Source organism: Cibotium barometz, chromosome 8 (assembly GCF_041138505.1).
Source record: "Cibotium barometz isolate CiBa-2024 chromosome 8, ASM4113850v1, whole genome shotgun sequence".
Taxonomy (NCBI): domain Eukaryota; kingdom Viridiplantae; phylum Streptophyta; class Polypodiopsida; order Cyatheales; family Cibotiaceae; genus Cibotium; species Cibotium barometz.
In genome coordinates this window covers 41144707-41169978 of record NC_141053.1, presented here as the reverse complement: position 1 = coordinate 41169978, position 25272 = coordinate 41144707, and the positions used below count along the sequence as shown (strand labels likewise).

The following is a 25272-nucleotide window of genomic DNA, read 5'->3' as shown; positions in this document are numbered from 1 at the left end:
AAAAATCACTACAAAACTCATACTACTTGGCTCGCTAAAAAGACATTGAATTGGTCATTGAGCTACTAATAGAAACAAACTATTGTTGCAACCACATGGAAACCACAGCGACCAGAGAGCATAGAAATCAAGCCATTAAGATGCACACCAATTTTAATAGCCATACCACTGACACAACAATATAATACTCTTTAGAAACCATAACCATAGGATTTAAAAATTTTATAATCCAAATAAAAATTATCCAACAATCAGCTACATGCTATTGTAAAAAACATTCAGAAGCATAACATCCATCAAAACATTACTTCCAATAGTCCCAAAAAAATGATTGTCTCAATTAAAAAAAAGACTATCTCTAATGGCATTTTGATGTAGACATGTGATCCTCATAACTGCAAGAGACACAAAGAAAAGAAAATAAGCTTTATCAATACAAAATTATTCTCTACTAACATATTTATCTTTTCAACATGCATACCTTTGCTGAGTATGGTTCTAATAGGTGATCATAGATCCGCTCATCCTTGTCTAACATTATGACATTGCAATCCATAAATGCTGCCACTAGCCCAAGAGTTCCAGTGCCAGCAAACAAATCCAAAATCGTGTCCCCAGGACGACTGAAGACGGAGACGATGTATTTGCTAAGCTGCTGACCTCTTTGACAACCGCCCCGCCATGGTCTACCCTTTCTCTTCACCAGATCCTCCGATGGCACTCTTGAAAACGCACACAAACCGTTAACCATATGCCATAAAGATCACCGAAAATCATTTTAAATTCTATCTTGATTTGAATGCATATACATACATGTCAAAGATAAGATCTTGCCCTACATCAAGATCATCACCTAGTGCCAAATCCCTTAGTTGATCCCCATGCATCACAAAGCTTGTAGCAGGAGATGTTGAGCGAACAAAAACAGCCAATATTAGACAAGTGACCTACAAGCAAAGACACATTGGTTGTTCATGCATTTTCACCTTAAATGGGACAAAGAAGATTTGCACAAACGACAGCCCCAAAGAGAACAACACCAATACCTGGGTAGTAATCATTTGCCCCATCTTCTTCCCAATAGGTGGAGTACACCTCACAACCTGTCTATGATAAATGCCAAACCCAACGCTCTGTGCAACCTGCTCAATGGTCACTCCTTCTTCCATAGTGTAAAGGCATGTAAAGAAGCCTCGATCCGAGAGACAAGAATCAACAACTTTAAAAGTAGAGTCATACATGCCATCCCCAATCTTATTCCAATATGGAACCTTGTTTGCAACACAACCTCCAATGATGATATTTGAGGGGAAGTCTGCAAATATCAACTCCACACAGTAATCGGACCCTGTACTCTTGACATTCCCTACTGTGCAAATAACATTCATGGCATCAAGCACTTGCTTTCCCAATGAGGATGCATCCTCCATGTTCACAAAAGTAGCTGCAAGGTCCTCAATACTGACATTGAAGGCATAAATGGTTCCTATAGACAGGTTTTTGACATTTAACACACATAGTCTTAAGTCAAAACAATCGGATCACGATAGAGATGAGGTAGGAAGCTCACATACCTGGAGCTTGCAATGTCTTGGTTATGATGTCAGTTGGTTGTATCCCTCCTGCACTACTATTGGATGTCTGTTGTTGACTCTGCTCCTTATTTGCTTCCATTGCTCGATTCACCTCCAATGCACGATTCACTATTTCCCTCCCTAAATTCACTGGCAATGACTTACGAAAAGAAGCCGATGCAATCGATGTTGCATGTGATGTGGATGTGGCCTCATTATGATCAATTTGCTGGCTACGAAGCTCCAATATAGACTTATGTTGGCGATACAGATCAAGCTCCTCCTCAGGCACATGGTTTCTTTCAAGGTCCAACCACCACGGGCAGAAACGAGACTCTATGCTTGACATGGCCTGTTCAATGACAAACATGGGTAAACACAACTCACCCTCAATATGAACATGTTTCTCAATCATGGATTCAAAATGACAAATTCAATCACTTACTCTTCCAAGCTTCAAATCGGCATACATACAAGATTGATTGTCAACACAAAGCCACACACTAGCGAGAGGGGGTAAAATATCCAATTGGTGCTCCTCAATTTCAGAAAGCAACCATCTGCAAGCCAAAGCCCAAATGATAAAACAACACACAGAAAGAAGCATGCATGTTTTTTAACAAGGAATATCTGGGTTATGTTGTAGGAAAACCTATAAACGACTCGCCGTGTAGCACTTTGTAGGCCTGGTTGATGGTCAATATCATGGCTAAATTTTATGCCTCCTTCGTGCACTTTGAAAGCCCTTTTGAAGTACTTTCTTCTGCGCATAGAACAACAAAAGAGGTGAATCGGCTCTCACCTGGCAACCTGACTCGATCGGCATTTTTAATATCATTTTGGATTCTCAAACCCAGCTCCGTGATCTGAAGCCAATAGGAGTACATGTGCAGCCATTCCCTAACCTTTGTCTTATCATTTGGCATACCCTCAAGTGATCGCACTGCAGCCTGAGAGTTGTCCAATAGCTTGACAATGTGAGCCTTATCTGTGTCTCTGCTGATGCAAGCAGAACCTATCATATTGAGCTTTTCCTCTGTGGCCACATGATTGGTTGACGCGTGCCATGGGAGGGAGAGCACCGCACACCAAAAGGCCTCACCATTGGAGGGATCAGCAATCCTTGCATATTTTGATGTTTTTCCTCTGTAGAGAACTTCTACCTTTCGAGTCACATTCTCCCTAGTAGACTTGGCAAGTGGTCCATTTGATGCCTCATCAATTTTTTGCTCCATCTCGTCCTTGAACAAGAGCCAAGTCATAATCTGGATTGGCAAATGAAGCCAACTAGGCCTTCCTCTGGCAGATGCACTCTGCATCTCTCTCTCAACCCATAGTTTGTCCTCATTGTCCAAATGTGCCATGAGAGTTGTTAGGTCGGACTCTCCCAATCTTCTTAGTTGAAATAGACGATCACCAAATGTGGTTGGCACAAATGCATAATCATGCGTCCTACAAAACAAAGAAAAAATATGTTAATATTCTTGAGTACAAACAACTTACTTGACATAGAAGGAGACTCTCATAACAAATTAACTTACTTGTTCAACCTGGACAATGAAAACAAAAGCTCACCCACATCCCTCCGCTCGAACACATAAAATTTACAGAGAACACAACAATGCATGGACAAATCCCCTTGAAACCCTGTAATAAAACACAAAATTAGGAAGGACAAAGAAGCATAAGAAACTATAACATCCCAATGAGAACTCACCTGTAGAAATGCAGTCCATCCAAGCATTGTGTCGATTATTACCATCAAGAATATGCACCATTTTTCGGCTCAAGTACGGACCCCAATCGGGGTCAAGTGCAAGAGTTTCCTCAAACTGTTGATTCACAGTCCTCCAATGCTCATCCCAAGATTCCTCCCTCTCTTGTGTCAATGGTGTCTCCTCCCCTTCCAAGTCCATAATTGATACTGTGAAAGCTCCCATGCTCTCAATGTACCCACCTAGTTTTTTGAAGCTTCGAGTAAGAGACTTATCTGTTGAGGGAGAAACCTTTCGGATTGCCTCCGTCTGGATCATCCTACAGAGAGGAACACGTGGAGGTGGAGACCTAAATTTGACTCCTATCCTATCTAAAAAGGCTTGTGGAGTAGATGTCTCAAGAATCTTCCCAAAAATATCAACCTTATTTTTTTTCTGCTTGCTTCCTTCAGTTTGGGTTGTGACAACTGTTTCTTCTTGATCCTCTAGTGGATGTGTGTTCTCTTCCCCCTCTATCTCTCTCCCAGTATCCTCAGTATTCTCACCTTCATCCTCATTATCACCACCTTGAGTATTCTCACCCTCATTTTGATCACCTTTATTTTCCTCAATTGCCCCCACTACATTTTGTCCATCCTCCTCATTTCTTTCATCACTATGTAGATGCTGCCTATCCATATCCACCTCCAGGTTAGTGTCATCTATGATATGTACCGCATGCTCCGTAGTAGGGTTTGAGGAGGCGGCTTGCTCCAAAGTGCTGGAAAAATCAGCTTGCCTCCTTGTGTGTCTCGATGAGCTCTCACCTGGGCCAACCTGCACACTCTTTTTCCGCTTAGCAAGAGGTAACTCATCCATTTTTGCACAACAAGAACCTTTCAAGCAAGATGCTCTAGTGAAATGACTCGAACTCATTTGAAAACCAGATAGCCATGCAAAAATACAAGAACAAATCTTCAAATAGTATTCTACTCGTATTGTATAATTAATTGATTATTTTAACAGCAAATTCAGTAATACGACACAAACTTAAAGAAAAGGTGGCACATTCACTAAAGAGATTAAATTCAGTACTGCAACACAATCATCAAACAAAGGTGGCACATTCACTATCCAACAAAACGGCCAACTCATTAACGAACAGAATATCTTTGAGATTATCTTATGGAGTGCTTTGGCCCAAATTCCAAGGCATTCAAAGCCGTATTGAATATTTTAAAAAAATCTTCATTGGAAAATATTTACGGAGCCCTTTTCAGGTGTTCAATTCAAGGCATTCAAATTTATTGGAAAATATATAAAGATTCGGTAGCCCAAATCTGAAGGCATTCAATATTGAGTACTAATAAACTTTAGAAGTGATATTTCGCAATCCAACACTTTTATAAGGACAAACTTTTTTCTTTTTGTGCTATTGTTCTTTAGATGCACATGTTTGCTGGTCTCCTCTATCGACTGTGTGAGCCATTTCTCAACCAAGAAGACATCAAATGTGAGTTTTTTGAGCTTCTTGTATACTCAAAGTCTGCATAATATAGATAGTAGTAAGAGAGACAGTCTATGCAATGTGTTTGAGACAGCACCATATAGATAGCATGTTCTTACACTACTCTCTCCAAATTTCTGCCACCGGGGGGATCCAAGGGGGGCTGGCGGCAGCCATTTAGGCCCCCCTTGGCGGGGGAGTTCGGGGGCAGCGCCCCCGAAGCTTGAAACGAACTCAAAATCATGATGATTTTTTCAATGCTCGGCAGCAAAACATCCTGTTATTTTGTGTGCTGAGCGCACAAATTAATTCAAGAAAAATAGCAAGAAGTAACGCCGCACATCTCATACTGTGTGTGGAGTGTGGCGGCAGCAAAACATCCTATTATTTTGTGCGCTGAGCGCACAAATTCATTCAAGAAAAATAGCAAGAAGTAACGCCGCACATCTCATACTGTGTGTGGAGTGTGGCGGCAGCAAAACATCCTATTATTTTGTGCGCTGAGCGCACAAATTAATTCAAGAAAAATAGCAAGAAGTAACGCCGCACATCTCATACTATGTGTGGAGTGTGGCGGCAGCAAAACATCCTATTATTTTGTGCGCTGAGCGCACAAATTCATTCAAGAAAAATAGCAAGAAGTAACGCCGCACATCTCATACTGTGTGTGGAGTGTGGCGGCAGCAAAACATCCTATTATTTTGTGCGCTGAGCGCACAAATTCATTCAAGAAAAATAGCAAGAAGTAACGCCGCACATCTCATACTACTGTGTGTGGAGTGTGGCGGCAGCAAAACATCCTATTATTTTGTGCGCTGAGCGCACAAATTCATTCAGGCAAAATAGCACAAATTCATGGATGATGATACCTTTCTGTGTCTCTTTGTTGGGGAGAAAGATTGGAGTGGGGAGAGGGCCCTGCGCATGAGATCAGCGTTTCTTTGCTGGGGAGACGTATGATGCTTCATGATCGCTTCTCTGCGTGTGTGTTCGAGGGAAGATGCTTCTGTGCAGAGGACGACTAAAAGCCTTAAGTAATTGCTTCATAAGAAGTAGCCGACTACTAAAAACCCTAAGTTAGGCACTGGACAATTTTTTTATCCTAACACTAATGAATTTCAACACTAAAATTTAAGGGTTTGGTCAATATTTTTTTGATTTTTTTAAATCTATAGCACAGTTATGCTATGGCATCCAACTGGTAGAGTTTTTGAAATCTAACAGGCGATTATGAAAAAGCGCAAGAACTAACACAAAGCAAATATGTGTGTGTGTGTGTGTGCGCGCGTGTGTGTGTATACATACACATACACACACAAACATATATACATATATACATGTACTCTTTTTGATACCCTTCATTATGACTGTTTTTGCAATAAATATTTTTATTTGCTTCTACCCATAGTCTTAAAATGAGCCTGGTAAAATTGTATTATGGCTAGTATATGCTATTGATTAGAGCAAGAACATCTAGTATTAAAATATTTTTGGCTAATATTCAATGTAAATTCCTTAATTGTTGTTGTGATTGCATTATGCAGGGAGGCTCGTGTTTTCCTCTATTCTACAATGGGTGCATGCATCCGAGTCCCCTTCTCGAATGGCAAATGTCTTGTGTCAATCAACATGATCCGGGGGAAGCTTGGAACTATTGGTGGGATAAATGTGGAGGCCTTACTTGAAATTGGAGGAGAGTATGAGCCCATTTGTCCTTTACACTTGTATGCAGGAATTGGAGACGAGGCATATTTTATCCTGGAGCATTCATTGTCCTCTGTATATATTGCCAAATCATAGAATTATTTTGAGACCCCAGAACAAGGCCCCTCAACTATATTTCCTCCCGATTCTCGAAAGAGTACTCCAATGTAAGTGGCATTAACTTTGACTTTGACATTTTTTGTTTTGCATTGTGCATTGAATTAGAGAGCATTGTGCTTTGCAGTGACTTGGACACTGAAGAGATAGAAGAAATCAATGTCCAAGCACATGGGTCATTGCAAGAGGAGATAGAGGTCTCTCCTGTGGAAAAGTGCTTTCAACATTTGGAAGAGGAAGATGTTCAGTTTGATACTGCGGTCTCTTGCTTTCAAATAATCCGCATGTTACCTCCTACTGATGTCTTGCACACTTTAATCCATGATTGTGATTACAAAGGCAAGGTAAAAGAGCTTCCCAAGGTGTACCCAGAGTTCAGTACATATGAGCTTGAAGGTGGGAAAGGTATGGAAGGGATGGAGCAAAAATACGAGGGCAACATTTGGACAAAGCCACAAATGCAAACTAGGGCCAATAAAACTTTTGTTCTTAGGAAGAGCTTCTGCGGGGGAACCTTCCAGTGCATGAATGAGCACTGCTCCTTTAGGACACGTATGAATCAACCAAACAAACTCCATTGGAATGGGCAGCTGATAAAATCTCCAAAATATGGGAATTTAGCAATTGGGAGCTTCGGGAACCTTGAGTGTTTTTTCTGCAAGCATGTGCCAATGTGTCTTAAAGAATGTCCTGCTTGTGTCTATTATTTTATGCCAAAAGAATCAATGCACAGTAGACTATTTATTCATTATGGCAAACATACACACATGGTTTCCAAGGGAATGTGCTGAGCATCGATACGAAATATCAAGGCCTTTGTAGCACGTGCAGTGGGCATCGACCACAACGCTGGGCCCAGAAAGGTACAAATGATTGTGGCAAGGGAGGTGGTTCTAAGAGCATTCACTGATGATGATAAGGCACAGGGAGAATTCATGACAGAGAGGGAGCTACAGGAGATGTCGCAAGAGTTGCAAAGTTTGATAAATGTCAAAAAGTACGTAGGAAGTGCAATTTAGCAAAGAATAGTATGCAATTATCATCTTTAATACACTAAGTATGCTTTATGAATGCACGGTGAAGCAGATGGTAATGCAAACACGAAAAACAACACGGCCTCTGGGTGAAGGATATGAAGCCATTCTTAATCTAAAAAGAACATGCCATTTTGAGTTCTTCCATGGTTCTCGATTTCCATTGCAAGCCACCACTACTACTGACCGTTGCTTTATCTTTAAGATGTCTACTACTGGACCTGGTTCTGGGATTGACATTGTTCGGCGAATGGACAAGGATGGTAATGGGGATCTTAATCAAGCATGGGTCTGCTTTGATCATGTGCATCGAGTGGATACTGGATGGCATACAATGGGAGCACATGTTTATGACCACATGTAAGTTACAAGCGGTAGAGAGCATTGCTTAATTTGTGTCTTTAATATAACTCTGTTTCCATTTGTGGCATGCAGGATTGGTGAGCTATTGACAATAGCAACTTGTGAATTTAGAGAAGAGGATGAGGATGCTCAAGTCATGTTTTGGGAAAATATGAATTTGGTAATGGTGGAGCACACAGGGAAGGTAGCGAATTTTATTGGGTTTATGGCGGATGAGGCTGGCGCTAACTGGAATGCAGTGAGACGTGTCTTCAACGACGGAAAGGAGATGATTGAAAGGGAAAGGTCATGTTTATGGCATTGGGAAGACAACCTTCGTGTCCACACGCAGAGGTACATCTATAGCCCACATCAAGAAAAGCACAGGGAGATGTGTGAGAAGTGGAGGACTGCCCCAAACAAAGAAAGTGCCCTTCAGCAATTTCGCAGGATACGAGCATGGTGGGCAACTGGGAAGGCAGCTGATAGAAACATCCCTAAGCTTCTTAGCTGGTTAAGTTGGTGGCACTATAGGGTTAGTCGATGGGGTCATTTCATTTTAAAGGTAATGTTTGTAAGAGATTATTCATTGTATTATTGTGTGCCTTCTACTTATGTGCACTGCATTGTTCTTAATCAATTTCTACCACTCTTGTAGGATGGAGAGCCTATTGTGAATGCTCTTGTTCCAAGGACAAATATGTCAGAGACCAAGCATGCAAGCTGGTTGGCAGGGGAGGGGTATAGGCAAAAGATTAGTCTTTATGATGCTTGTGTGACAGATCTAATCAATGCTTACTTCCAATGTGCCAGACAACTGGCTTTCTTGGAAGGAAAATACACAGGTTGTGGGCCTACATTGGAGCTTTTGGTTGAGAGAGCTCTTTCTCGACAGAAAGCAAGTCCATCCCCAATAGCTACCTCACGAGCAGTGGATGATGCAGTGGCGGGGACCCCTATGCTTTCAAATAGGGTAAAATTCAAGGGTGAGAATAAAACTATTCGAGCCAAAAGGCCACTACACGACTCGACAGAAGAAAACTTTGGCAACTCTAGCCATAGGCCTGAGTTTAACTATGTGACAAGAGAGAGGTTAGAGCCTGCAATAGAGGTCGATGAGCAATGCAAAGTTTTAGAGAGCCTTGAAAGTGATGTGCATGATACAAAGTGGGCCTTGCGGAGGATACCAACAGTGAATCGAGTTGAGTGCAACCACTGGGCATCGGGGAAAAAGTGTAGCTCAAGGTTGCGAGGGGGTGATGTCAGTCCTTGTTTTTGGAGTGATTGTCAACTATCCTCCTGGAAAAAGGAGAAGTATTGCTATTTTTGTAATACAGATGTTAGGCACACTTGGAAAATTACAAAGACAATATTACATCCACCAGAGGATGTCCCTTGTGTTTGGCCCATTGCTAAAGGTACCAAGTTACAAGTGAAAGAAGCCTGCAAGCTTATTAGAGCAGGATATGACATTGGTATTCCTCTTGAGTTTTTTCTAGAAAAGGAGCTTGCAAAAGGCACTAGCGAGACAAACAAGGAGGTGAAACAATTTCCATATCGACGAGGAATTTCAAAGGCTGCATTTGGTCAAATCACTGCGGCCTTAGATATGCATGCAGAAGTTGTAGGCAGCCATATACATATAGAAGGGGTAAAGGAAACATTTAGTATTAATCCATTGACCTAGAGAGAGAGAGAGAGAGAGAGAGAGAGAGAGAGAGAGAGAGAGAGAAGAGAGAAAAAAATGATGCAAGTCGACCTTCTTACTTGGTTGCAAACCCTAAGTCCTCGAGCTAGCGAGGGGAAGCTTGCAAATAGAGTGTAATTGCCTGGTGATTGATTATTGCTACAAGAGGTACAGAAGAGGGGGGATCATAGAAGAAAACAGGTGAGGCCGAGGGGATGTGAGAGATTCAAATGATACATGTGTAGGTGTACAAAGGACAACAAATCACACCTAATAATAACTATTCTTAGGTGGTGCTTTCATGAGGAGATATGCATGGGTAATCAATATAGATTCTTGCATGGTGAATAAGAACCACCACTTCACTTTAACCTAAAAGTATGGTACTCCAATTTCCAATAGTACATACACCCTACCATGCATCCACCTAAATGTAGGCAGGGCACTTTTTTCCTCTTTAGGAGGTCTTCTCTCCAGCATGTTTACACACTCTTCTGCATGTGTGTAAGTGACACTCTTATGCGTGTGTGTAAGTGACACCCTTATGTGTGTGTGTAAGTGACCTTATCCTATCACTTCACTCATTCTCATCAATCTACATTAAGTGTTGTGCTTCTATCTTTCTCTCCTTACTTGCTGCATGTATGCGTGTGTTGCTACCTTGATCTCCTCTTGAATGCCCTGATGATTTAGTGGTCCAAATCTAATAAAAATAAAGGAAGGAGTGATTATGGAATCTAATATGTTGATTTTACAGAAAAAATATATTTTTATTATAGGTAAGTACAAAGAGGTTTTTTAAGAGTTGTAAGATTCCTCCCCAGCCTCTCAAAATGTCCAGCATCTTCCCCTGTAATCAATCCCTCTTCAGAAATATAAAAGACTTGTTTCTAACTGTTTTAACCTAGAGAGAGAAAATATTCTAGAGAGAGAATATTCAAATTTTTAATATTTTTGGATAGAAAATTATCTCATCTTATTAAAATAAGTTCCCCTGAAACAGAAATTCAAAAAGAACTTTCCAATGTGCAATTGGAATTAATTGGAAATGGGTATAAAGGACCTTAGCCTAAGAGTCTAGATTTTCAGAAATTTTTGGATTATGGTCCAATTAAGGTTCCTATGGGCCAATAGCATCAATCCATGTGTAGGGAGGAGATAAATCCAATTTGTAAAAGAAGATACCCAAAAATGAGTAAATGCTCACATAAGATGAAGAGTTGAAAATGTACAAGGTTTATTAGTAAAAAACTATGAGCAATATTAAAAATATGAGATATTTCGGGTATCCAAAAATGAGTAAATGCTCACATAAGATGAAGAGTTAAAAATGTACAAGGTTTATTAGTAAAAAACTATGAGCAATATTAAAATGATTCCATTATGACACATATGTAAGGAAGGGGAGTTCTTTAAAGGAGGTGCATATTTCACATAAGATGAAGAGTTGAAAATGTACAAGGTTTATTAGTAAAAAAAACTATGAGCAATATTAAAATGATTCCATTATGACACATATGTAAGGAAGGGGAGTTCTTTAAAGGAGGTGCATATTTCACATAAGATGAAGAGTTGAAAATGTACAAGGTTTATTAGTAAAAAAACTATGAGCAATATTAAAATGATTCCATTATGACACATATGTAAGGAAGGGGAGTTCTTTAAAGGAGGTGCATATTTCACATGCTTGAATGAGTTTTAAACTCATAAAAATTGAGATATTTCATCTCTCCTCTCTCCTAATTCAAGTCTAGTTCCAAAAAGTTAGCTTAACTGACCTAAAAATGGTCAAAAATTGACCAAACTGATTTGGAAAATTCTAGAATCAGTTTGTTTGGTTAGGAGCTCAATTTTTCCTATAAATAGAAGCCTCCCCCTTGTTGAAAAATATATAGTGTTTATGCATCGTTACTCTACTCCACCTAAGCTAAGAACTGTGAATTTATTTAATAATTCACTAGTTTTTGGAGCTTCCCTCTTTCTTCAATCCCAATTAATGGCTCCATCAACATACTTAACCAATTGATTGGTTGGGGGCCTCTACCGTGAACAAAGAATCAAGCAATTTGTAAGGTAATTAGTGAATATTGATCTTTTCTATAATTTCTCAATGTTTCTCTCTTCTCAACCCCTCTCAAGCTTGAGAAGCTTAATTGGTATGGTTTTTTAAATGCTATTGAAGTTAATTGGTGAATAGTAGTGAAGAGTTACATAATTTAATAAATGCTATTGAAGTTAATTTCCATTTATGTTTAAATTCTAATGGTTTTTATGTAATTTCTCTCTCTCACTCAAGAAATGGTCATACTCATGACCCATTCTCAATCCAAATCAAGCTTTTCATAAAGCTTCTCCTTAATCCAAGATTAAGCTATGCTTGAGGCCAAATTAATGGCTTTTTTCTATGCTTTTAGTTTATGTATATTGATGATTCAATCCATTATGGATTAATGATCCAATTAGAGATCATTTTAATTATTTCCTTAATGATAAGCTTTATCCCTTAGAAAAATTGAGATTTATCAGTCATAGCAGCGGAGCTATGGCAAAATTTTTATAAAAATTATGCATAAAATAATTTCATTCAAAGCATAAAAAGAGGACTTCCTACCATATTCTAGGAATTATCATCCTAGATTAATTGAAAGATATTCATTGTAATCATAGAGAAATTGATTTTTATATTATGCATCATTGATTTTCATGCATAGAGCTATGCATAAAAGATTATTATTTTAACATAAAAGTGTTACTTTTATCATATTTGGATTTCATGCATAGAGGTATGCATAAAAGATTATTATTTTAACATAAAAGTGTTACTTTTATCAAATTTTAATTTTCATGCATAGAAGTATGCATAAAGGAAATTTTTTTTTATATTAAAAGTGTTACTTTTATCATTTTTAATTTTCATGCATAGAAGTATGCATAAAGGAAAATTTTTTATATCAAAAGTGTTACTTTTATCATTTTTAATTTTCATGCATAGAAGTATGCATAAAGGAAAATTTTTTATATCAAAAGTGTTACTTTTATCATTTTTAATTTCATGCATAGAAGTATGCATAAAGGAAAATTTTTTATATCAAAAGTGTTACTTTTATCATTTTTAATTTTCATGCATAGAAGTATGCATAAAAGAAAATTTTTTATATCAAAAGTGTTACTTTTATCATTTTTAATTTTCATGCATAGAAGTATGCATAAAGGAAAATTTTTTATATCAAAAGTGTTACTTTTATCATATTGGATTTCATGCATATAGGTATGCATAAAAGATATTCTTTTTATACTAAAAGTGTGATTTTCCTCATAAATGGATTTTATGCATAACTTAGATGCATAAGAGAAATTCTTTTATTCTAAAAGTGTAATTTCCTACCAAATTGAATTTATGCATAAGAAGATGCATAAAAGATTGATTTTAATTTCGAAAGTGTTAGTCTCCTTAAATGGAATTTATGTATAAATAAATGTGTAGAGAAATCTTATATCAAATATAAGAATTCTCTTTTTTTTTTTTAAAGATATGAAATGTGATAAGATGTGATAAGAGGTGTATGAGATGTGATAAGAATTGATAAGATGCATATGAAAAGTGATAGGATGTGATAAGAGATGTATGAGATGTAAAAAGATGTGATAAGATGTGTATGAGATGTGATAAGATTTGATAAGATGCGTATGGAAAGTGATAGGATGTGATAAGAGGTGTATGAGATGTAAAAAGATGTGATAAGATGTGTATGAGAAGTGATAGAATGTGTTAAGATGAGTTAGGATGTGTTAAGATGTATATGGGATGTGTTAGGACGAGAATGGATGTAATATGGTTGTATGAATGTGATGTGGATGTATACATGTAGATGTATATGTATGAATGTGAATGTTGATGTGGATGTGGATGTATGGATGTAGATACGGATGTGTATGTATGTATGTGGATGTGTATGTATGAATGAGGATGTGAAAATGGATGTATGTATGTAGATGTGGATGTATGGATGTATGTATGTAGATGTGGATGTATGTATGTAGATGTGGATGTATGGATGTGATTGTGAATGAAGAGGTGGATGTGGATGTATGGATGTAGATACAGATGTGGATGTATGTATGTGAATGTGGATGTATGAATGAGGATGTGAAAATGGATGTATGTATGTAGATGTGGATGTATGGATGTGAATGTGAATGAAGAGGTGGATGTGGATGTATGGATGTAGATACAGATGTGGATGTATGTATGTGAATGTGGATGTATGAATGAGGATGTGAAAATAGATGTATGTATGTAGATGTGGATGTATGGAGGTATGTATGTAGATGTGGATGTATGTATGTAGATGTGGATGTATGGATGTGAATGTGAATGAAGAGGTGGATGTGGATGTATGTATGTGAATGTGGATGTATGAATGAGGATGTGAAAATGGATGTATGCATGTGAATGTGGATGTATGAATATGAATGTGGATGTGTGGATGTGGAAATGGAGGTATGGATGTATGAATGTAGATGTGGATGTATGCATGTAGATGCGTATGTATGAATGTGAAATTGGATGTATGATGTGGACGTACGAACATGGATATGTATGTAGAATAATGAATATGAAGATGTATGTGAGATAATGTAGTCTATATGAGTGAATGGATGAGAACGAGTACACACTGAATGGAATGTGGAATAAGTAATGTGGTCCGAGAGTGGATAATATGGAAAGACAAGAGTTCGTTATAGAAACTGTATTTTGTGACTGTTTGTAAATGACTGTTTTATGTCAAGAATGCTGGAGAAGCATTTTGACCGTCTTGAGGATTAAGGTCATGAAGACTGAACTGATAAAGTTGCAACTGCTGACGGAGAGTCAATGGAGGACGTCTCGCGTAGCAAGGTCGATCGAGGTCTTGACCAGCCTCGGTTCGATTTAAATGGTGAGCTTCCGGTACGGTGGATGAGGGACCAAGGAAGCGGCCTATGAGTGAAGCGCTAGGTCACCTGCGAAGGATCCTAGAGGGTGCTGACCATACGGTGCTCGGGCTCTGGGTCGCCGAAGATACCCACACGTGCGTCGTGGAAGATATTGGAACAAGGAGTAAGAGTTGTTTTCTGAAACTGGGCATGGATCTGGTTGATTGACCTTGCTGGTCCTCAACAGATGAGTCCATGGCTCTTTTATATGGATCTGTGGGTTGATCTTGCTGATCTTCCACGGAGATTCCATTCTATTATATGAATATATTGCCGGTTACTATGAGCTAGGAACTATGGAAAAGGCCCCTGAGAGAACAGGTGAGCGTTCTGGTTGCCAATGATGCCATAAGTACACCGATGAAAGAATGACTGGAAATAAGGATTCAACTAGAGACTTTGAGGATTGTCATCAGTGACATAATGGTTTTATTAAAGGATTGTTTTAAAGCTAGTTGATGCTAAGAAAAAGGCAATTTCATATTGGGTGTGTAAGTGGTATGACTAGTTTTATGTTTGTATGAACTTCCGGCTAGGGGGCCTTGGAACTCTTTTCCTTGGTACCCGGGACAAAACCTAACCAAATTATTAATTGGATCCCATCACTACAGTGGTTGGGCGGTTGGCTAACCCATGGGACTGGATGGGGTTAGGCTGGACTGATGGATCCGTAAATCGAGATTTTAATTTCTATTATTACGATAGATGAAGTAAATCCCGGATAGAAATTGTTCTATGAATAGGAATCAACGGCTGTGCCTCTTGATGGGGAAAAAAGCGTTGATCCCAATGATCCAAGTGCAAGTTTCTTCCTTGAATTGACCAAGTACCGTTAAAGGTGCAGTCAGATCAGTTGATCCGTAATGATCTTGACTACGTTAGAGTAAGAGTTATCCTGGTGGAATCGCCCATGCTTTCCGGGTAAAGGGAGTTTTTCCGGTTTCGATTTTGGACAAACCGACGGATTAGTCTCTTGTCCGGATATCCGTGGGCGAGGCCCCGAGTGTGAGACCCCTACCCGCGCACGATGTGCTACTTCCGCTGCTAGTACCCCGAATCCGTTGCGTGGTGGAGATTGGGATCTCACAAGAGTTGTTACACTATTCTAGAGAGAAATAAAAAATGACAATTTTAAAGGGCCATTTAATGGGCCTGATGATGATGTAGTGGTCCAAAAATTGCAGGTTAGGAAGTGGAGTGATTATGGAGCTTGAAATGTGACTTTAGATGTTAAAAAACATATTTTTAGTCATAAGTAGGTATGGGGGGGAGCTTTTTTTTTTTAGGGTAGTTTACAACTTTTATGCTTATCGTCTTCCAAGTTCCATATTTAACACATTGAGTTTCTCAATTTCATGCAAATGCAAAGTGCTCATGCGAGACATCTTGATGCTTGTATAAATGAAAAGTTCTCATTGCATCCAAATGTAAAGTGATCATGGGAGACATCTTGATGCTTGTATAAATGAAATGGGATGATGAAACACTCACAACTCATAAGTCTTTAACGGTATACAAAACAACAAGCGAGTGGGAATGAGTGAAATAAAGAACGAGTGAATCCCATCAATACAATCCCGAAAAGAAAAGACAATGCCATCTCACCATGGCAAGTCATTACATCCACTTCTCCATTTGTTGAGATTTGATTCCTATCCATCCATGCTTTAACATTTGTGATAATTTTGGGCTAATCTTCAGTAGTACCCTTAGTGGGGTATTCATTGGTGTATCGATCAGTGAATAAGAGAGCTCCAATACTTTTATTTTTTTGCTCAACACCTTTTAAGGTAGGTAATGTTTTGCAGATAAAAACTACATGATTGCATCATTAATAAATAATTTCTCAAGGATAGTTGTGTTGCTTGACCTAACACCATCTCCATTTCATAGAGAATCTCTGTCTTTTTCCTTGAGGTATCTTTTCTTCTCTCAATGGGAAACCATGTGTAGTTTTGATAGAGATGGATGATTCCAAACTCTCCACCACAAATGCACTAGTATTTTCCTTGGTTGGGACATTCTGCAATCTTGTGATTTCCATAGTACATTCATTGTAACCCCTCTCATTGTAGCCCACACCGACACACGGGCTACAACGAGTAGACTATGAAGCGTGGGCCGAGAAGACACTTTGGTGTGATTGTTTTCCACTTAGCATTGTAGGTTGGGTGGCTGCCGTCCTTTCACACAGGAGCATATATTCCAAAAAAATATATGCCCAGGCAGCCGCCCGTGCCAGCGTGGGCTACCTGGGGCATATATTTGCATATATATTTTTGGAATACTTTTATCTAAGGTAGCGGGCATATATTTGCATATATATATATTTTTGGAATAGTTTTATCTAAGGTAGCTTTGGTTGCCTCTCTCTTTAGTAGGCACGTGCATGAAATTATGCTAAGGTAACACATTTATTTTCCCTTTCAAATATGATCTCCTTTGCCTCTCAATTGCAAAAAAGAACCTACATTCCACAAATTCCAATTCAAACAACACATCAAACATGAGCTATTTGACATCTTTTTTTTGCTAATTAACTACCCTCTCTCTTCTCTCTCCTTCCACTAGCTAACTAAAATATCCCTTTTTTTCCTGCTTTTCTTTACTACCACAACCTTGTTTAAAAAAGTTCCAAGCTTGTGTAATGTAACCTATGCACCACCAATTCCTAGGAAGAGTGACAACACTATAATTTTGTCTGGATTCAATGACTTTAGCGGGGATAAGTGGTATGCAACCATGTTGATTTGAAATGAGTTTCCCAAAACATAATATCAATCCCTCATTATTGAAATTACTTCTCACATGGTTCTTTGTTGAAAAAAAGGAGTACCCAAAGGTGCTAAACTTTCATTCTAGAAAATATATGCCCAAGCAGCCCACTTTTGCATCTCATGTATCTTTGGCTACTTCTAATCTCCATGGAGCACAATACACAGTTTTTTCTCCTTAAATGTGGCTCTCAATGACTCTTGATCCTCTCTACACATAGACTCAATGCACCTTTTCTCAAAGAATCCAAAGATTTGGCACCCATGACCATCAATATTAAAAAAATATTTTAAAAACTACCATGACCATTTCTCAGAATCAACTACCATGACCATATTATATTAAAAAATATCTATGCCCAAGTAGCCCGCGTCGGCATGGGTTGCTTGGGCATAGATATTTTCTATGAAAGCTGTTTCATAAGATCGAGATTCTAAGAGAGGTGATCATGCTTTGTAATGAGGTGCACGTTTTCTATGTCACCACTAAGGGCTCAAGGGAAGCATGTGTGAATTATTTAGACATAATATCTGATTCTTTACGTTGTTCATGTTTAAGCACATGGCTTACTTTCCTTGCAAACATTTGTACTATGCTTTCTTGCAAGTGTTGAACCCGGATGTTGTTGTCCTTAAACTCATGCATCAACAAGCACTTACAATGGTGGAATTGTTTCAGGCTTTTTGGTACATCATTATCATGGAGCAATGGATACTACATAACTTCCAATCCTCTAGTGAATCACAAGTTTAGGCCTTTTGCTTGTATTCTTCACCTCTATACATTTTAGCCTTGACTATGGTGGGTCAATTTATGTACTAAAATTTTCATAATGGAGTGTAATCTATCAGTTTAAATGTTCTTTGTTTGCTTGCATTGCTTAGTTCAACAATCATATTTTTATGTGGAGAACTTCATATTTTGGTGCTCATTTTTTATTAGTTGCTTGGTTTTGAGCCTCGCTCGTGAAATGGCCATCCTCAAGGCTTTGACACTCTCATTAGAGATGAAAGCTTACTACATAAGTTGAATCACTCAACACAAGGTTTGGTCCTAGGCTCAGGTATGCTCGGATACCATGAGAAACTTTAAGGAAGAAGTATAATTGAATAACTCAAAGATAACACAACAGAAGAGTTGAGCCCAAATGATTGTAATACATATTAATCAAATGATGTACTAACTAATGTAACAAATAATTGAGAGAATAATTGAATATGAGATTAATGCCAATGGGAGAATTACTCCAATCCCAATGATATATGATAATGAGTGCTAAAGCACATCCTAACAAGGGTGATCTAATGAAATCTAAAATTGTATTGATTCATCCTTATAAGAAGATCTTACTATGAATGTTCTTACAATCTACCACAATCATCAGGTAATAATTTACCTAGACATTGTAGGCTAGTAGATTTCACCTTCGATCTAATGATTAATTTTTTGCTGAATTGCTAGGTAGGTGTAGTCTCTTTTTTTTTTTTTTTGGCTCTGTGTGTGTTTTGCAATGTAGGTAGGTAGGTGTAGTACTGGATTGCAAGATATGATATAAACAATATTATGACATCTTCAATAACATAGGAACACATATTTCCACTAGCTGTGATGCATCCTACATGTTGCACATGATGTAACATGAACCTTGAGATGTCTTCAAAGCTATTCTATGTCTTTATTCCATGTGATGAGAGATGGTATGATATTGGATGTTTAAAATAGCTAGGAATCAAAACAAAATTAGGGCTAAGCTTTCAATACCAACGTTAGGTATGTTCAGTTGATTGCTTACCTTCTTGATATACAAATGTCATGGGACTTTATCAAAGAGCCGCAAATGTAGCTTCCTATTGTGGGTGTACTAGCTCCTCATCATGATTGCCTCTCCATTGTCACACTCTAGAAAGCTCTAATGCTAATGCAAGGTTAGCCCCAAAACCTTAGAGCCTTATAACCTTTTGCACAATCTATTTGTTGGAGAGTAGACAGGACAAGAAGAGAGCTCATGTACCATGTTTAGTCAAGAGGAATGACTTGTTGTATATTCCTCTTGTTGTATTGCTTATTATGAAGCTAGAAGTGCTTGGCACACTAGTCAACCTTCCAACAAATATACACATGAAGCCTATAAACTTTCCCAATTCATCTATTAAGCTCACGTAAGTCCTCTTTATATATTCCAACGTCATATTACAAAAGTAAGCTTAGGTTGCAAAAGAATGATGCAGTGTCTTACAAAAAAGAATTAGGCGACGCCATGTTAATTAAAGTGTTTAACAAAGTGCTAACTAGGAAGGGTTTTCACACTACATGTTCCCATTCCTTGGACATGTCATAATTTGGTTACACAAATTGGGCATAAGGTGGCTAATGATGACAAGGATTTGCCAAATTTTAAGTATAGAAGAAATCCATGAACATACTCAAAGATTAGGCACACATTTGTGACCATTGAAGATGGTGTATTGCCTTGTTTGAAGATTAGGCACACACTTGTGACCTATGTATAAGAGCCCCTAAGTAAAGCCTTCTCTTGGTTTCAGCCTGCATGCTGCCTTTGTTTGTGTTATTGTCTTGGTTGTAGGCTCACAAGCACATGCCTCCACTAATGATGTGTATTAATAAACAACTTTCTCTAATATGGCGTAGCTTCAATAACACTCTAGAATCCTTAATTAACACGTGGATTATAAGGGGCACATTAAGGGGCTTTATATGGTAGAAGCCCAATTTGTGATTGAGCACATGCAATAAATTTGGAAAACGAATCTCACATTTAAACCATTCTTTCAACCTCAATAATATATTAACAATTGAATTAAAGTTGTTCTTGATGTGTATTAAAAAGAAACAGTAAAAACGTGTAAATTAAGATCAATTGTTAGAGCAGTTGCAATCAACTCCTACTTTAGATATGGCAGCTGCGAGCTGGTCTTCAGTGAAAAATCTATGACCCAAGTTTTTTACAAGGATTGTTTGATGGACCATGTGCTGGGCTGTGGACACATTTGCATGATGGACTTGGAGTTGCAGCTCTTGCAGCACCATCATAACCTTAGCAACAGGACGGCATCCAATGGGGCAGTAGACCTCTACAAGGGCTTCATTGCCAACCAGAAATTGCACCCTCACTGCCAACCTGCATTTGGGACAATCACTCCTCACATCAGTGCCGCCCTCTCCCTTCATTCCACCCCCCATAAAAGCCTCTCCATGATCAGCATAAGAGAATTTTGCATAACTTTGATGCCCACATACCATCTCCTTCTCACTTGTTTCTACCTGAGCAAGTAGTCCCTCCTTCTCCAACTCAAGATTCCCTACCTTGCATTTGAGCTCCTCAATGTAGGACACTGCATCGGCCAGTAACGAGGCTTTGTCCATCTTAGACACATTGGGTACCACTGCCCTTAGGGCATAATACCGCTGGTTGAGCCTCTCACGCCTCATACGCTCCGCCTCCACATGGTTTAAGGGTTCCTCTCTGCCATTTGCAGGCTTCCTACCTCTTTTTCTTGGCCTTATCTCTTCAACAGCCTCGCTGCATTCTCTGTCCTCGTCGTGACATTTCTCCACATCAAAACCTTCTGATTTCACACTGGTGCATACAGTGCCTTTATTTGGCTGTGAAACCCAATGGGACATCTCTTCTCTAGTGATGTTGCTTGCTTCTTGCATTCTGGTATCATCAGGACAAAAAAAGCTCTGCACTGGCATGCCATACCCTAGGTTTGCAAAAGGGTAAGAACCCAGATTATGTCTTTGCATTGCTGGGACCTTTGTAGCCTGCATGTGATCTGAAATAGCTGATACTTTGACATCCTGACTATGGCTATACAGTTCTGACAATTCCATTCGATTATGGTAGCTTTGATGGGACGGAGTTTGAACAAAACTGTTTAAGGCCATCTCCCAGTGTTTCTCACTGTTGCCACGACCTAGCCCCTCAGCCGCGGCCATACTGACATGAGGCTTTGTGTAGATCTGAGCCTTGGAAGCCCTGGCCAATTGGATTTTATCATGTTGGCTGCTGCTTTGAGCCTCCACACACTTTGCTGCTGCTCCATTACAGCTTTGCAAATCTGATAGCACCTCACTTTTCTGACTCAACAAAGAGCTTTCCGAGTATGAGGTTTTAAATATGTCCTCATGTGCTTTTTTGGTATCATGTGAAGGAGTATAACTACTAGAAATGTAGCTTGAAGGAAGCCCATGGACTGGGATAGACAGATACCCGCTGGGGAAGCCTGGAGAGCTTGGCAAGCTACTAGAGATGGAAGAAGGGAAGCCATGGAATGTGGCATCAGAATTTGACAGCAAGGCACCATCCCATAAACAATCTGGGAAGGTTTTCTTTATTAGATGTAAAGAAGCGAGGTTTTCATGGACAAGATTCGTGGATCCAAGCTCCAGAACGCCATTTGATGTGGGAACACAGAGGAGTGTGTGTATGCCAAATCTTTGGGCAAGCTCAGCTCTTGGGCACTGGCCCTGCTGAGCATAATTTGGCCCTGTAAGCCATATGTATTGAGATGTAGCAAAAGCAAGTCCGGGTGTTCCAACTCCAATGGGAAAAGAATTCATCATAGACACAAGGTAGAACCACTCTGTATCTGTTACATCTGCATCAAATGCACCATCATCTAGCCCGCATGCACTTGGACCGTCCCCTCCCATCAGAGACTGAAGCTCTTTCAAAATTCTTCTCCTTAGTTTCTGGTCTGCTTCACTCACTGCCGCTGCTTGCCTTGCTGTGCCATCTGCATCCAAACTGGGGTTGAAATATCCATCTCCCCAGCCCAGAACCCGCTCCCCTTTGCTGGAGTGAGCAAGCTGCCAGAAAATGGCATAGGTCCAGGCTTGACCTCTGGTCTCTGCAATGGATTGAAGCTTCTGTTGGAGGCCATCCTCCTGATCTGCCTCTGTGGTGCAGGTGCCTGCATATTGTTCTGAATCCAACCATAAAGCATTGTCATTCTGTGAACCCGCCACAAAGGCTTCAAGCAGAGCTTGGTCATCATGCCACAAACTCTTCATGCTGGGAGGGTAGGGCAGCTCTTTGCTCTCTCTGGAAGGGTACAAATCAAGGCGAGGGTTCTTAGCAGGTGTAGCAGGATGGCTTGTCTAGTCCTCTTTAATTAAAAAAAGGGCCTACTTCCCACACGTGTAGGTGTAGCAGGATGGCTTGTCTAGTCCTCTTTAATAAAAAAAGGGCCTACTTCCCACACGTATGTGTCTTCCTACTTCCCACATGTATGTATAGGGATCTGATCCTGGATTCTTAGAGGGCGTGCCGATCATTCATTCATGTAGTGGGCAGCATGGATTAACATGTCAGGCTGCTTGTGCAGTTGAGGGTGACTCAGTAGCTTGCTATGAAAGGGCGAGCTTAGTATCTGCATCATGCGCATATGATCAATCAACACGGTTAATCAGTGCAATGTGGGGTTTGCAGGAGAAGGGATCAATGCAATGTGGGACTGAAAAAATGAAGGGCATATGCATATGGATAGATGCAAAGGATTGTATAACCTGCATTGGAAAATTTGGCATCCATGATGGCCTTGGACACAGGCTTAAAACAAACAAACACACACACACACACACACACACACAGAGTGGACTACAGACAGTTCAATCAAAGAAGAGGGTTGCTTGCAGGATAACAAAAACCCTTACCTGTGCATAAAAAGCCTTGGTAAGTTTATCAGTGCATTCCATTCCAATCCATGGCACCATTTAGTGTAGATGGCAAACCGAGCTCCTTTGTAGACTTAGAAATTCTACTATCCATTGCAATGGCGGCATAAAAGGCTGTGATCACCATGGCTATGGATAGAGAGAGAGAGAGAGAGAGAGAGAGAGAGATGGTTTGATCTCCACTGCCGTATGCCCTTGGAAGTTTGAACAGAGACAATCTCCTTTTGTGGATCCCACGAGGTAGCTCAAGCCTTACGACACGAGGTGGAATTTCATCACGTTTTTCATATTGGTTTACTGCAACACGTTCTGCACTGTGCATCTGACGACTTCTCCCTGCCCGTAGACCTTTTCTCGCAAGGCGTTTGAACTTTGGGTTGCAAAATAAACTCACTATTTACTCTTGGAAGATGGAAAGGGTCAAACCAAGTTTGGCGCCTTTTGCGCTTATTAAAGCACATGGATCTACCACTACCACGTTCGATTGGTTGATGGTGTGTCTACCGTGAGAGGAGTAAACAACGGTACACTTACAAAACTTTGTGTCCTTGCTCACATATTCTCGTGTTGCACATAAGAGAGTCTCTTGTGGTTGCCAATGCAAGTGATTAATTTAATAATGAGTTCTCTTGTGGTTGCCAATGCATGTGATTGATTTAATAATGTGTTCTCTTGTGGTTGCCAATGCATGCGATCAATTTAATGAATTCTCTTTTATGGATGCATTTACAAACAAGATTTATGAGTTCTTTGGTAGATCATCTAAAACATCAAAGCCTTGAATGAACTTATGAAGGCATGTAAGCTTCGACCCTTGGAATTCTTAAGAATTTATAAGGTACGATGGGTCGTCTCACAAGGTCAAACTATGCAAGGTTGGTGACATTAATGCTACCTGCATTACCTGAAGGGGTTCAAGAAAAGGTAGGCGAGTATAATGCCTGCATCAGACTATGCAAAGGCTAGTGAGATTATCGAATGCATTACTTAAAGAGTTCAAGTAGCATGATGCTACACTACATACCATGGCCACTACCTTTCAAGTGTAATTTTTATTACATTTATTGAAAGACATCTTGCTTAAAATAGAAAATTCCAAAAGGACAATATTGAGATTACAAAGATAGCTATTGGATTAGATGTGGTGATAAAGCTTTACAAAAGAAACAACCTTTTGATTTTGGTTCCAAGCAATGGAAAGCATTTCTTGAAAATTCCAAGAATAGTGTACATAGTAGATAGTTTGATTTACATGACTATCATCAGGCTAGATTTGACATGTTCGATCGGATTGATGAGTTAGTTTTTATGTAGGCCCTAAGAGGCAGGCATATTTGGATGTGGCTAGGATGATACTCATGTACATAAAGTCCATAATAGTACACATTATGGACTTCTCTATGAGGTTGGGATACATGTACAAGTATATGGGTACACAAATGTAGATTATAGGCTAATAGTGTCTCAAATGGGATATCTACGAGCAGCCGGTTTATATTCTCTTTTGGGAGTGCTATTGTTAGTTAAAGTAACAAGAAACAGTCTCGACAATTGCCTTGTTGAGTACAGAGGCTTGAGTACAGGGGTGCTGCCATGGCGACTTGTGAGGTAGTTTGCTAATAACAATATGCATTATTTAGCTACGGGCCATGTGCACCATTTGAGATTATTTATGGGAAAGCTTTACCCATTTCTACCTCTTTACTTGAGGTTTTGAGAAAATATTTCAACAAGTCTACCAAGCTATATGCAAATCCCATGAAGCGTACACTTAACAAGCAAACAAGAAATGTAAAGCCATTTATTTTAAAGAAGGTGATTATGTCCTCTTAAGAATAAAAAAGAGATGACATAATGTGAATAAATCCTAGGTTGAAGGCAAGGATTTTGGATGTATGGAAAAGAGTTAACAACCACCTCTCGTGGCCTAGACCTACTTCTATATTTGAAAGTTGTGAATGATGGGCATGTCAATGAGATGATCCTCACTTTATCTTCATCATATGGAAATGTGAGTGGCTTCCCATTATTGGTGTTGAATTCAAAATTGTAGCCATAGAGGATCAACTTGGATGAGAACATCTCTTCAAAGGCCCGCATCTTAAATGCTCCCAAAAGTTGGATGCGCATAAACAACCCATAGATCTTATGAAGTGTGGGC

At 39.3% G+C, this 25272-nt stretch overlaps 1 protein-coding gene across 1 annotated transcript; it reads right to left on the bottom strand.

The window, feature by feature from the left end:
* Positions 1-20185: 20185 nt before the first annotated feature.
* On the bottom strand, positions 20186-23353 carry LOC147636274 (transcription factor MYC4-like). Its single transcript, XM_086801721.1, has 2 exons — positions 23091-23353; positions 20186-22807 (listed from the first exon to the last, which is right to left on the bottom strand). Exon 2 carries the CDS (start codon positions 22446-22448, stop codon positions 20286-20288), a length of 2163 nt encoding a protein of 720 aa, XP_086657847.1. The 5' UTR covers positions 22449-22807; positions 23091-23353; the 3' UTR covers positions 20186-20285.
* Positions 23354-25272: the final 1919 nt, after the last annotated feature.

Excerpts from the sequence above, each read along its gene's own strand:
- LOC147636274 (XM_086801721.1), bottom strand. The coding sequence starts at position 22,448 with ATGAAGAGTTTGTGGCATGATGACCAAGCTCTGCTTGAAGCCTTTGTG.